Below are 13,251 nucleotides of genomic sequence, written 5' to 3' on the forward strand. Positions count from 1 at the left end.
GTCTGCAGCTTCCTGCCACCTGCAAGACAGGTATGATGGTGAGCCACTTCGGCTCTGCTCCTCACGGCTGGGAAATGTGCTCATGGGGATGGTACTCATAGGGATACTGCCCGCACACCACAGCAACACCCCACACAAAAACAGGGGTGATAGAGGGCTTGAGCTCCGCAGGACAGAACTGGCACAGAGCACCCACCAGTCTGTAAGACGTGCTGGGTGCTCAGCACCAATCTTCCCCTTCAAAGGGCAGACCACATCTCAGTGAGCCACAACTCACTGAAACACCTCAGAAAGACCCTCAGATACTCCTCAGGGGCTGCAAAGAAAACAACCATTGCCTAGCACCACCAAAACTCCTTTGACAGTAGGTCCTACGCTGGCGGCTGTCCTCTGCAGCCATTTCCCAGGAGCAGCCCCAGGACACAGCACATCCACCATGGCCCATGGCCCATGAGAAGAAGCTGAGCACAGAGCCTTTTCTTTGAAATCCCACTCACACCTGCAGAGGAAGCAGGCAGTTCTTTGATTTCAGAGCTATTGAATCCAAACGATCATGAGCAAGCCAGCCCCCCTCCAGAGAATAGTGCATGGCAGTCTGATGACCTTCTACACCACCTCCACATCCCGGTTCTGGGAGAACTGGTGGAAATCTTGCTCACGGCAGCCCTCTGCGTGCAGTGCCTCACTCCTGGGAAGGCAGCACCAGCAGCACGCTCGCGGTCCTGGTTGCCTTGGGTGCAGAGGAGGCAGGAGCTGGGGAAGGCAAAGCCATCTAGAGAGCACTTTGGGGGGATGTGCTGGAGAGCTTGGAGCTGTATCCAAACTTTCCTGATTTTCAAGAGACTTCAGCTGAGCCCATAGGAGACACAATGCAGTCAGGAAGTCAGAGCAAGGCTGGAGCTTGCCCACCGCTTCACACCACTGAGGTCTTGACTGGACAGCCAGACCCCATCTCAGCAGTGCAGAGGAGACCATAGGCACAGCGCTATGGAGAAGGCCATCACAGATTTCAACAGCACCAAAAGCAGCTCTGCTGCTGCCTGTGCCGTGCCACACACCAGAACCGCAGTCATCAGGGATCCTGGTAAGCCACGAGCCAGCCACCTCCACAACCTCTGTTTCATGCCTTTCTCCCTGCACTGCACACACCACAACAGATCTTCTCGCCAAGGTGGGCCTGTTGTGCTGCAGGACTCAGAGGCTTCAGGCTTCGTGCCAGAGCTTGGGCTTGAAGCCAGGCCCACTCGGCAATCCCAAAATCCAGTGGTTCAAACTGATATGAGCCCTGCTTACAGACCTAACCTACCTCTGGAGAAGGGGCAAAGCCACATGGTCTCCTGCACTGCAGTCTCCAGCCCAAGGAGAAGAGGTTGTTTTGCAGCTTGGTCACAATGACCAAAATGGCCTCTTCGTGGACATCTTAAGAAAAACAAAAAGCAGGCAGGCAGCAGGCAGCAGGCAGGAGTTATCACTGTTGTGTCCTGGCAAGCTCTCTCCATTTCCCCCTGCTGTGAAACGGGTACTTAGATCTCCCAGAGGCCAATGAGAGACCTTTTTCTGGGTATCATCCAGTGATGATTATTTCATTCCTAGAAGCAGTGCTCAGAGGCGAGGAGGGAAACCAGTACCACGCAATGCACTTATGGTTGATACACCTGAGAATCCCAGCCCTTTTCCTGCAGCTGTAGGGGTGGCAGGCAACATCTGAAGATACACCCTTTAGCAGCAGCAGATTTGCAGAAAACATCTGGAAGTCAAGGGGCTTCCCTGGTCCGATGGCACTGGAAGGGGTGGCTGCCTGGTTAGGCACACGTTTGCCCCTGGTCTGACCTCTCTGGAGGTCAATGCATTTACTCCATATTTGATGTCTCCCACCCACAACACACAACTGAGAAAGCTGTGTTGTGCAACGGCAGAGATCTAGAAAAAAGAAATTGTTATTAATCTGCAGACAAAGCAGTTTAATGTACCGTGGTGCATGGGCAAGTCTGTGCAGAGCACCCAGCAGACCCTCTGAGTGGGCATCCTCAGCTTTTCCTCCCGGTTGCCAGCCCTGAGGAGCAGCCTTTGGTAAGCCTCTGTTCCCCATCGCCAGGCGAGCCTTACTGGGGGCGGGGGGGGGAAGGCACATACTGGGACCACCTGTAAAACAGGCAGCAGCCAAAGCTGTATCTGCTGTGCCCCGTGTCCACTCTGCTGGGAATTTAGGCAGCCCACAAGTGCAGCTGTGCCATTGTCTGCTTCTGTCCGACATCTGCCTCTCCAAAAAACTCACGGAGCTGCTGCTAATTTCATTAGCAGGCCCCATCAAGCGGTTCATCAATCTCTGATTTCCTGGCTTGCTGCCATGAGGAAACAAGCGGGATCTGCTCGGAATTCACAAAGCCATCCTCTGGGGTAATTTGTCTGAAGACTTAAAATTTCCCCGAGTGGATTATTATCTCGGATTAAAACCGGGGGGCGGGGGGGGGGGTGTTTTTGCTGCTTTCTTTTCTTTTTTCCTTCCCCCGGAATAAATCAGAATACCCCCTAAGCTGCCAGCAGTTCCCCAGCCCGGAGGCAGAAGCCCCGGGATCCGCTCCCGGGCCGGCTGCATCCCACAGACCCGCCCGGTGCGCAGCAGCGCAGGACCCGAGCCCGGGGGCTCGGAGCGGGGCACGGGGCCGGCGAAAGGGAACCGGGAAGCGCCGGAGCGATGGAAGAGGTTCCAACTCGCCCTCCAGGGACCTACAGCTCCGCCGGGAAACACTCCGGGGTACGCTGTCAAGCGCTCGGCTCCCCACGCGTGCCGCACGGCGAGGGGCTGCGAGCCCACAGCCCCGCGGGGGCCGCATCCAGCCCGCTGCAGCGCCGCGGCCCGGGGGTGCGCGGCCGTTCCGCGGCTCACAGCGCCCCCTCGCGGCCCCCTCCCCGCAGCGCGGCCGCCCGTGCCCGCCCGGCGGAGCGGGGCTGGGGCCCGGGCCGTGCCCTGTGCGGGCGGGGCGAGCGGCACCTTCCGGAGCCACAAACCACGGGAACGGGGAAAGCGGGGGGCCGGGGCTCCGGGTGTCACAGGAAAAAACAGAAACCACCTCACACTCAGCCAAAATCGTCCTAGCCCTACAAACAAACGAACGAACGAAAATCCTAAATTTAGAGGCGACAAAAAACTTATCTTACCCTAGATTCTAAATTTGGTAATTTAACCTTCCCTCTCCCACCAATCCCAAAAAGCAAGGCCATTATTTTTAAATGGAAAATTCCCATACAAAATGAAGAGAGGCAGTCTTACTTTGGAGGGAGAAGAAAGGAAAAACCGAATCCCTTCAGTTTTCCACCACGAACCTTCTTCAGTTGATACCTGTCTATGCGTCATCCCATTATTTTAGCCACACTATTGGCTGAATTTGACCCAGAACATGAAGTTTCTCTAAAATTCCTTTCTCCAACAAATATTCTCCTTGTAAACCAGCCCCAGCCCACCCCACAGACCCCGTGGCTGGGAGCAGGAGGTCGCAGATACCTACCCATGGATCAGAGCAAGCTATGCAACAGAAGCAAGAAATAAGGTTGCATCCCCCAGTGCCAGCACCTGCACAGCACCATTAGGCGTGGGTGGGATTATTGCTTGTGCTGAGGCTGCCGTTGCTTGCAGGGTATTGGTGCCTTCCCTGCACCGCACCCCTCACCAAGCAGCTGCTGGCACTGTGGAGCCCACAGAGCTTTGTGGCGCATGTGATGGTGCCACAGTTTCACCCTTGCACATGTGTCCCCGTGGCTCTGCCATTCATTTCTCCTTCAGAAGGCAACTGGCCGGCAAAGCCCCAAAACTCCTACTGAGTACAAGAAAACCTCCTGCCTAAGAAAATAAATGTGTTCTGTATTCTCTCCGAGCTACCCACAGCAAAGCAAATACAGGCACAGTTGGGTCCCACCACTGCTCTGTTCCTTAAAAATGTGTCATTTCAGTCAAACCCTTCCTGGCACATCTGGCTGTCATTAGGTAGAGGAGAGGGACAGCTACTGTCTTTCTTCTGCACGTAGCACAACAGGTGCTGTCGGGCCAGTAAGCCATGGTCTTTACCTCTGTATGGATGTCTCAGATGACAAATACAGTAGCCCAAATGGAAATCATGCTGCCTCTGCAGTGGGAGGGCTTGGGGACCATCCCCCAGGAAGGTGCAGTGCTCAGGGTACTGAGCCACCCACGCCAGGTGCCATCTGACAACATCAAACAGAGCAGAAGGGAGAAGAGAGGCAGGCAGGAGGACAGCAGCTGCCTGCCCTTGCAGCTAGATTTCCAGCCTCAGTGTGGACAGTAGAGGTGACCTAGGTAGTGACAATGACCCAGACAAGCCTCTCCATCTGCAGACATAAGAGGCAAAGACTGGGCTGTCTTAGTTGAGTGTTGGTACCTTGCAAGTAAGGAGTGTCTTGGTGCAGGCTGGGTGTCTGCAGACAGTCAGTGGAGACTGTTTACTTAAAATGAGTTATAAAGGCTGAACCCAAAATACATTTGTTAAATATGTGGCTTGAGTTTTGGTGCCTCTCACTGGGGTGGTTTTGTTATCTGCAAGGGATCCGGCATCTTCCAAAGCCTGTCTCCTCCTTGGTCCCTGTACGGATGGGTAGGTGGCACATGGCAGGCTCTGTCCACCATGACTCTGCGTCTCTTCAACATAGATGGGAGGCCAGCATGTCCAGGTATCCCTCCCCGTAAGGTTCACGTCCCACCTTCTATTAAGGCAACCAGGAGGAAAGAGGCGTGATGGGCACAGAACTTTTGCAGAAGCTGGAAGGAAATGTTAGCAGTGGCATTAGCCATTGTCCTCTTTTTAGTGATCCAAGTCCAAGATCTCAGACCAAGGCAATGAGAACAGGGACAGGCCAGAAGAAGAGCTGGGACAATCACCTGATTTGGAGCCATTTCAGAAGCTGCCATCAAAGCAGTGGCAGCAGCAATGCTAAGGACCTGAGAGAAGTCCCTGTCAAGGCAGCCACAGGATCTGCCTTGTGAAATAGCAAACACTGTCTCAGCACAAGACCAGACATCACCTAGCTGGCCTCTGCACCCTCTCATTTCATCCCACCAGGTAAAGCTTTCTCCTTATCCTCAAGCGAACTGTCTGAGCTATCAGAGAAGAAGTCCTCCAAATCCTGCTGCCTCATCTTGGACTCTAGAAGAGTGATGCGCTGCTTGAGCTTCATCTGGGCATTGTTGTACTCTGTCAGAAGCCGGCCAAAGCGGGCGTGCAGTGTGTCCAGGTTCAAGGCCAGCCTGTCCAGCTTCTCCTCCATGCTCTTCCCTTCTGCACTTGCCTCTGCAGCTGACTCATCCAGCAGACCTTCCTTGATCAGGATCTCCCGGCCACGCTCCTCCAAGACCTTTTTGGCATCAGGATACTCTGTGACAGCTTCCATAAGATCTTCCTTTGACAGGCAGAAGAGATCAGAGTAGCCCAGGCTACGGATGTTGGCTGTACGCCTGTTGCCCATTTTGCTCCCTTTAATGTTGATGATGCTGATCTCACCAAAGCAGCCTCCTGCAGTGAGCAAAGCATACTGTGTTATTCCATCATCTGCCACTACAGCCAGCTTCCCCTCCTTGATAATGTACATCTCTTTCCCAATGTCTCCTTTCCGGCAAACGTAATCCCCTGGGCTGAACACCTGAGGGCGAAGCTTCAGCACCAGCTCCACCAGTAGACCTGCCTCACAGTCCTGGAAAATCCTCACCTTCTTCAGTGTCTCCAGGTGAACGTTGATGGCAATCTCTGCCCTTAATTTATCAGGGAGATTCTTGAGGACTTCCCGTTCATCCACTGCTTTCTTGTTGGTCCACAGGTAGTCAAACCACTTGATGACTTTGGTTTCCATGTCTTTGCTCACCTTGCGAAACTGCATGTAGTGTTTGATGGCGTCAATTTTTGCCTGGAATTCTGCCCTGGTGGCATTCATGTTGGATATCATGGATCCCACATTCCCCACAATGGTGGCAAAGATGAGGACACCGATGAGAAAATCAAAGATCACGAAGAGGTACTCTTCATCACGCACAGGGGGAGGGGTCTCTCCGATGGTAGTCAAAGTCAACGTAGACCAGTAGAGACAGTAGACATACTCCCGGGTCAGATACCCATATTCAGGGTCTGTGATGTTGGGATAGACCCAGGTGTCCTCTCCAAAGCCTATGGCCTTGGAAATGGCATAATAAATGCAGGCATTCCAGTGGATGATGACCAGGATGTAAAGAACCAAATTGCTAATGCGGAAGACGTTGGGGTGGCTGGTTCTGGTCTCAGTCCTATCAAAGAACTCAAACATGCGGGAGAAGTGCAGCAGTCTGTTGAAACGCAATTCAGGGCAGTGCAATCCCACAGCAAAGTATGCCAGGTCTGTGGGCAAGATGGAGAGAACATCCAGCTTGAATTGTAAGGTGTAGATGTAGTTATCCCGTAACTTCTTCAGGTCCTTAACCAGGAGGCCCTGCTCCAAGAAACCTAACAGGGAAGCAAATGACAAAATTAGCTTGGCTTATGTTCAGCTCTTCTGCAGGCTTTGTAAGCACTTCTGAGAAACGTTTTATGGCACGCCATGCACATGTGTGCATATATACACAGGGTCATCCAAATATTACCAGTTCTACCTGATCTACTCAGTTTACAAGCTTTTGCCCCTACTCAAGCTCTTCATCTGGCAAAAGCCACCGAAAGATACCACTTAGGGATTTAGTCTGTTGCACAAAGAAAGGGGGACACAAAGGTTTTCATCCTCCAGATCATGAATTATTGCAGTTCTGACAGAAAACATACAGCCACATGCTGCATTCCTAGAACTTTAAATTCTGCCTTTTTCCATGTAGATAATTCAGTAGCTGAACTGATGCAAAATCAGACACACAGACCTTCAACTACACCCGAATACTAATAGTAACACAAGTCATTTTGTACAATTATTCAAAGCTGAAGTTGAAAGCTGGGATGATTAATCTTTCAATCTGAAACTTACTCCATTTCTCAGATCTTTTAATTAGATTCCTTCTCTGCAGACCGCTTCGTAGTAGTAAGTGCCAAGGTAGACAAAACCCCCCTTCTACTGGAGGTGCAGATTAAGTCTCTCCCTTGCAGCTCATCTCCACTTTTAGGGATTAAAGCAAAGCAACTCACAAGCCAGCATGCTCCCTCTGCTTACCCGTATGCAGGTGTATCACTATGTCCCCAACGTAGATACAGTCTGAGATGTAGTCTAGCACCAGCCAGAGGACAACATAGGTTTTTTGCAGGTCACTGAAGCAAGCCCTGGTGGAAGGTCATAAAACAGGGTGGTGAAACCAACAAATCTCCATATCATCTCCAGCTGTTACAGCTAGCTGATTCTGAGGCTCCTAACTTCGCAACAGAGCTTAGCCACTTGCCCCTTTTCTCCTAGAAATTAAAACTCCCTTCTCTGAAAAGTCTGCCCTCCCTGGACCTAGGTAAAGCAACATCCTGAAATGACCTCCCAAATGCACCTTGCAGCTTGACCCTGAAATCATGGTCCTTTCCAGATGGATGCTCTGCCTTTGCACCGCAGAAGTCACAATGATAGGAGGGTTCCTTTCCTTTAGGTTCCCACCAGCCCCAACACCACCAGTTGTCAGTTGTCTGATCCGGGCAGAGCCACGACAACCAGGTGAATAGGAGGATTAGAGGAGACAGGGACCCTACAACCTCCCAGCTCACCTGGCTATGAGCAAGCACCAGTTATAGAGGACAGGAACTGCAATGACAACCAGCCAACGGTAGTACCAGTCCCCTGCAGGGTCCACCACAAAGATCTGCCATTTCTTCCTGGAAACAGAGAGAAGCCAGAGCTAGCAATGTATGAAAAAAGGGCTAAACATAGAAAATAGGGTTGAAAGGAACCATCCCAGCCATATCCTTCATCCCTTGCACTAAACTGGCTCAAACATAGCTGCAGCTTGAGTGTCAGTCTGGAAGCTAAAACCAAACCCAGCAGCACTGAGCAAAAATACCCATCGCCATCTAAGCTCCTTTATCCCTTAAACTGAGCTCAGTAACGTACCAGAAGAGGAAACTGTAGGATAGTAAGGCAAAGCAGGTGGCCTACATGCACACAGCACCCCAGTGGCAGAGCCAGAAACAGATGTATGCAAGAGGGCGATCAGAAAACTTCTTGTTACATGACATTGCCTCTTGCAGATGAGGTATGGATTGGTGCCAGACAGATCTTAAGAGATTAATTAGAGCAGGAAGGAAAGCGTGCTGCAGATCAGCAGGAACACCAGGAGGGGATGCCCAGGCCCCAGCACAGAGACCCAGGGGGCAGCTGGCATTGCATGGCTGCAGTCACCATGCTGCTCACAGCTGCCTGCTCAGTGCTGGGTCCAGCCTTTGAACTGCTCCCAAGTGTTTGATCCTGCTCGTCTTGGGACTCCGAGATAAGATGTGCGTGTTCCAGTCCCCAGATCTCACTGGAGAAGCCACGGAAGAGAAACTGTGTAGCAGGGCTGATAGACTGAGCTGCTGCAGCCTGGTGGGGCAAAACTCCCTCTCCCACTTCCAGATTTTGAACATGGAAAACTCTCTCCAGTGACAGGAGAAAAACAACCCACTTGCCAACAGATTCCCCATGCCGACCCCCACTGCTTCTGACAGCTTCTAAAGCAAAACCTCTGCCTTGAAGTCTCCTTCCCCAGCAGCACAGGCAGCAGCACCCATGGTGCCCAGAACGTGGGGACTTGCATGCGGCGCAAAGCCAGCAGTGGTCCTTCGCACTCACTCTGATCACAGCCATAGACAAAGAGATGGTCCAACCTTCCCACTAGAAGCGTTTATCTTTTGCTCAGAAAGTGGGATTTCAATGTTTTTTTGAGAAAGGGACTCTTTGCTCCCTGGCACATACAGCACCGACCCACCTGCGGCTAGCCAGTACCCTTGTAACATCTGCAAGCACTAATAACCTTAATAACAATGTTAATCACATTGGTAATTTTAGCTTTAAAACACCAGTGCTGCCCATGGCAGGTGGCCAGATTTACTGACATCACACTGACAGCAGGGTCAGGGTTGGAAAACCAGGGCTCTGGGTTAACCCAGGAAGAGGGAATAATTATCTCTTCCCAAAGGCTTTGCATCCAAGCCTGCAACCATGGAGTCTCCCAGGGCTGTTAACAGCAGCTCACGTTTGCAATTACCAGACCTGGGTCCTTTCTTACCTGTGGAGGTGAGGACCTAGAAAACAGCAGAAGTTACTACCATCTCCCCAGGAACCCGGTGGCACCGAGCAGCCCTTTCACAGCACACCTCAGCCGCCCCTGGTAATTAACAAGCTCCCCTTAACCTCACAGGGCAGAATGCTTTTTTCTATGACTAGTAAAGACCCAGATACAAGGCTCAGATATTTTTTCTCTACAGAAAACAATTATTTCCTTAGTGTTTTAATTACCAGGTATAATGGTAGGGTCCAGAGTAGTCTGTGAGCTTTGCCCTTTCATTAGCCAGCAGAAAAAAAGCCAGGTTATTGCTTTTCACCCAGAGTGTGAGCTGAGGAGATGAAAGGGCTGGATTTGAAAGAGCCTTTCCAGAATGCTGCTGTCACAGCGTCTGCAACTGGGGGGGGGGGCATGGGCAGCAAACACACTCCTGCATCTCCCTTCATCCTGCAGATTACGAATGAGACTGGCAAATCCCAAGTGTTTGTGCTTGCTGTGGTCTCCTGGGTGGCAACTCCACACCCCTTGGCTTGACCCCAGCTCCTCGTATGCACAGGCTGAAGGTACATCTCTCCACAGACCCAGGGCTGCCTCCAAACACCAGCCCTAGTGCTGAACTGCTGTGAAAATGGGGAGGTCTGCTAGCTGCCACAAGCCACACAATGTGTGTTACCTACCAGGGGAGAGAAAACCGCACTGGTGAGGCACAGGCCAGGTCTTTTCCATAAGGACAGACTACCAGATCCTATGTGCCTGCACAACACCCGGCAAAGCCAGGCTGGCTGCCAGGACAAGGGCTGGAGAGGCCAGGGAGGACTCTTCCCACCACTGCATCCTACCTCCCTCTTTTCCATCCCCATCTACCTCCATTAGCCATCACTGCCAGGAGCCCCCCTAGCACCACGCACAGCTGATCTCCAGCCAAGGACAGCTGGGGGCACAGGAAAGGGACCCTACTTTTTGTTTTCCTCTTCGGTCTCCTCGTCCTCTAGACCATTACCAGCACCTGCAGCCACTGTCTGGAGCTCAGGACCCTGGAAGCGCTCAAGGAAGGGGTCTGGCCTTTGCTGCTCCTCCTGCAAGCTCTTGCTGGCCCAGTTCCTCAGCACCAGCACCAGCCGGACTATCCTGGATTGGGAAGAGAGGCAGAATCAGGAGGTGTCTGCAGAGCAAAGAGAAAGCAAAAGCTTGAGAGCAGGCAGAGGGGCTACAGATGAGAAGACAACTCTCACAACTCCCTTTCAAGCCCAAACATTTCCTTCCCCATCCCCCCCCCCTTGTAGTGGTGGTGTGGGACCAAGAATATACAAGCAAAAGAGCCCACCCTGGCAGAGTCTCACAGCTTCTTCCCCAATCCTGCGGCCGTGCCTGCAGGGACATGAGGAATGTGTGGGTGACTGGGGCAGGGTGAAACTGCCTGTGAGGGAAAGGAGTGAGCCATCCCAGGGCCCCAGAGGTGATGAAGCTGCCCCCTCCCACAGCCCTCTTCATGGGCACTGAGGCAAGCAGAGCAGCATTCACAGATGCCGGTCCCTGCAACCCCTGTGTGCCATGCAGCAGGAGGGGATCCTGACCCCACACAAGTCCCCAGTGTCAAAGCCAGGCACAAAGGGCTCAGGCTCACCCTGGGCCAGCAGCATGTGCAGGTACCTGGCCAAAGCTCCCCTGCCTTGGAAAGCAGAGGCAGCCGGCTGCTCCCTGCCATCCAGGGAAGCTTCTCTCCACAGCTCTGAGGAGGTGTCATCCTGAGTCAAGCAGGTTCTGCAGCGAGGAAAAGAGGGGGTCACAGCCATACCGTGCCATCGAGGCACTTGCCCACAGCCAGACAAACTGGAGGAAGCAGGCAGCTGAGGTTTGGCATCGCAGCCCTGCCCACACCAGGTCTCGGCAGACACACAGAGATGACCCTCCCCTCCCCCACTACTGCCTCCCTCACCCCAACCAGGAACCAGCCTGACCTCCTGGTGCTGAGCTGCATCCTCTCTGTGTCACCCTCCACTTGGGCTTGGGTGGATGGGCAGGGGTGGCAGCTGGCTGGTGAGCTGTGCAGAGCATTACTCTTGGCCATCATCCTCCATGTGTGGAGACCACAGGCACACACCCTGCCCCAGAGACCTGCAAAGAGCAGAAGACAGCCACAGGAAGAGCCATGCAGGACACATTATGTGGTCTGAACTGAGAGATACAGCACAGCATGGGAAGAGAGGTTCAAACTCTATGGGATGCGCCCACCCCATGTTTTCCACCACCGGCCGTCACTGATGCTGCATTAAGAGTCTTGCAGAGCATTTCACCCTCCCCAATAGATCCCACATCTGCCCATGGCTCATGAAAGATGCTCTCCTCATCATTCAGGCTCCTCGGCCATTGCTGGGACAACAGCATCCCCAGCCAGCTGTGCCATAACAAGCTCTCAGCACCACTGCCTGCCCAAGGACAAGAAAATAGTCTCATAAGGAATGCAAATGCAAGGCCAGCCCGGGCAGGGAGAAGCTGTCATGCAGCAGCACAGGGTAGACTTCGCATGTACGAGGGCATTTGCACCCAAGCAACCACCCTCCTTCTCCAGGGCACTGCAACCTGCTGGTGGTCTGCCCAGCAAGCTCCACCTCTCATCACTGCAGAAATTTCTGCTCTGGAAATAAAGGTTTGCTATTTAAAAAGAGCCTTGCTGAGCTTCCTGCTGGCAGGAGCTACTAACTGGCTTCAAAAAGCAGCAGACAAGACCCAGCATTAATACGTGGTGCTTGCTGTGAAGCTGTTAAGTGTGGGATTTAACTGGGGTTTGTTTATCTAAAAAGCCAGAGGTGCCCATGGGGATTGCCCAGCCCCAGCACCACATGCAGCCCTCACTTCTGCTGCACCCTAGTACAGACCACGCCGTGCAAAAGCACCTGACAGACACACAGACTTGACATGCACAGACACAAAGGCACACAGGCATTGCTCAGCCCTCCCTAGAGACAGACACACAGACTTGACATGCACAGACACAAAGGCACACAGGCATTGCTCAGCCCTCCCTAGAGACAGACACACAGACTTGACATGCACAGACACAAAGGCACACAGGCATTGCTCAGCCCTCCCTAGACCGCGTATTCCCACCCTGGCCACCCTGCCTGCTGCCCCCAGGGCACAGGACGCTCTCTATACCCACAATGCATGGATAAGCAAAAGCACGCTTGTGCTCTCCCATGGTGCAGCCCACGGCCAGGGCTCTGCTTGGGGGAAGGCAATGCCTTGTACACCTCTACCAACACGCACAAAGACTACATCCACGCTGCATGCACAGGGACAGCCACACACACGCGGGAGAGCCACCTCCCTGGGGCAGCGGAGCCGCTGCCAAGAAGCCACCACTGTCCACTTACGAGCCTGGCGTCCCCCGAAGCCTTCAACACTTGACTGCTGCCTAGCGCAGGCTAGAGGGGTGGCTGGGGAGCGTCCCTCCCCAGGAGCCTCCTGGGCTGTCTCCAGAGCAGTCAGGCTTTCACAAGGTGTGTTGAGCTGCAAAGCAAAGCTAGCACAAGTGGACCGGCCTGCCCTCCTGCCCTTCGTCCCTGCCCAAGCAGAGAAGCAGGCAGGTGGCCAGGCAGCACGCTGGCAGTGGCAGAGGGGCCTCCGCAGCACACAGGGAGGATGCACACACGCGTGTGCATCTCGTCACTACAGCACGCCCATCCCCTGAGCATCCTCGATGCCCTGAGCAGCAAGGCGCACTTCAGAGGAGTTAATAGCAGCCAGCTTTGTGTCTGGGGGATGAAAGAGGAGGAGGAAAATGTGCTGCTCAGGGATGCTCCATTTCCCTACCCATGAATCCCCTTCTCCACCTGCCACCTCCTGGGTGACCAGAGGGACCCTAGACATCTCTCAAGGCAGACCATGGCTGGAGATCTCAGCCATCCTGAGCAGCTCTAGGTCCAGTGGCTCTTGAGTCCCCAGCACACGTTGGGAAGGGTCACTGCCCACCCAGGGACAGGTACAGCCAGGTTCAGGTCCCCGAACACAAGGGTATGCGCTGGGATTGCCTCCAGGGCCATCTGCTTCTGCTCCCC

General features: G+C 53.4%; 1 protein-coding gene across 1 annotated transcript; it reads right to left on the reverse strand.

Annotated features, from left to right (window-relative positions):
- Nucleotides 1-3,839: 3,839 nt before the first annotated feature.
- CNGA2 (cyclic nucleotide gated channel subunit alpha 2) lies at nt 3,840-12,137 on the reverse strand. The gene is made up of 6 exons (XM_037408448.1): nt 11,152-12,137; nt 10,844-10,954; nt 10,151-10,321; nt 7,701-7,808; nt 7,171-7,277; nt 3,840-6,479 (listed from the first exon to the last, which is right to left on the reverse strand). Exons 1-6 carry the CDS (start codon nt 11,262-11,264, stop codon nt 5,056-5,058), a joined length of 2,034 nt encoding a protein of 677 aa, XP_037264345.1. The 5' UTR covers nt 11,265-12,137; the 3' UTR covers nt 3,840-5,055.
- Between the last annotated feature and the right edge of the window lie 1,114 nt (nt 12,138-13,251).

Source organism: Falco rusticolus, chromosome 14 (genome assembly GCF_015220075.1).
Source record: "Falco rusticolus isolate bFalRus1 chromosome 14, bFalRus1.pri, whole genome shotgun sequence".
Classification (NCBI taxonomy): Eukaryota; Metazoa; Chordata; class Aves; order Falconiformes; family Falconidae; genus Falco; species Falco rusticolus.

What these genes read in the sequence shown, in the direction of transcription:
- CNGA2 (XM_037408448.1), bottom strand. Translation starts at nt 11,264, where the DNA reads ATGATGGCCAAGAGTAATGCTCTGCACAGCTCACCAGCCAGCTGCCAC. An exon ending in ATGCAGCTCAGCACCAGGAG is followed by an intron (nt 10,955 to 11,151) that starts GTCAGGCTGGTT and finishes TCCTCGCTGCAG; the next exon opens with AACCTGCTTGACTCAGGATG. An exon ending in AGTGATACACCTGCATACGG is followed by an intron (nt 6,480 to 7,170) that starts GTAAGCAGAGGG and finishes CTTCCCTGTTAG; the next exon opens with GTTTCTTGGAGCAGGGCCTC.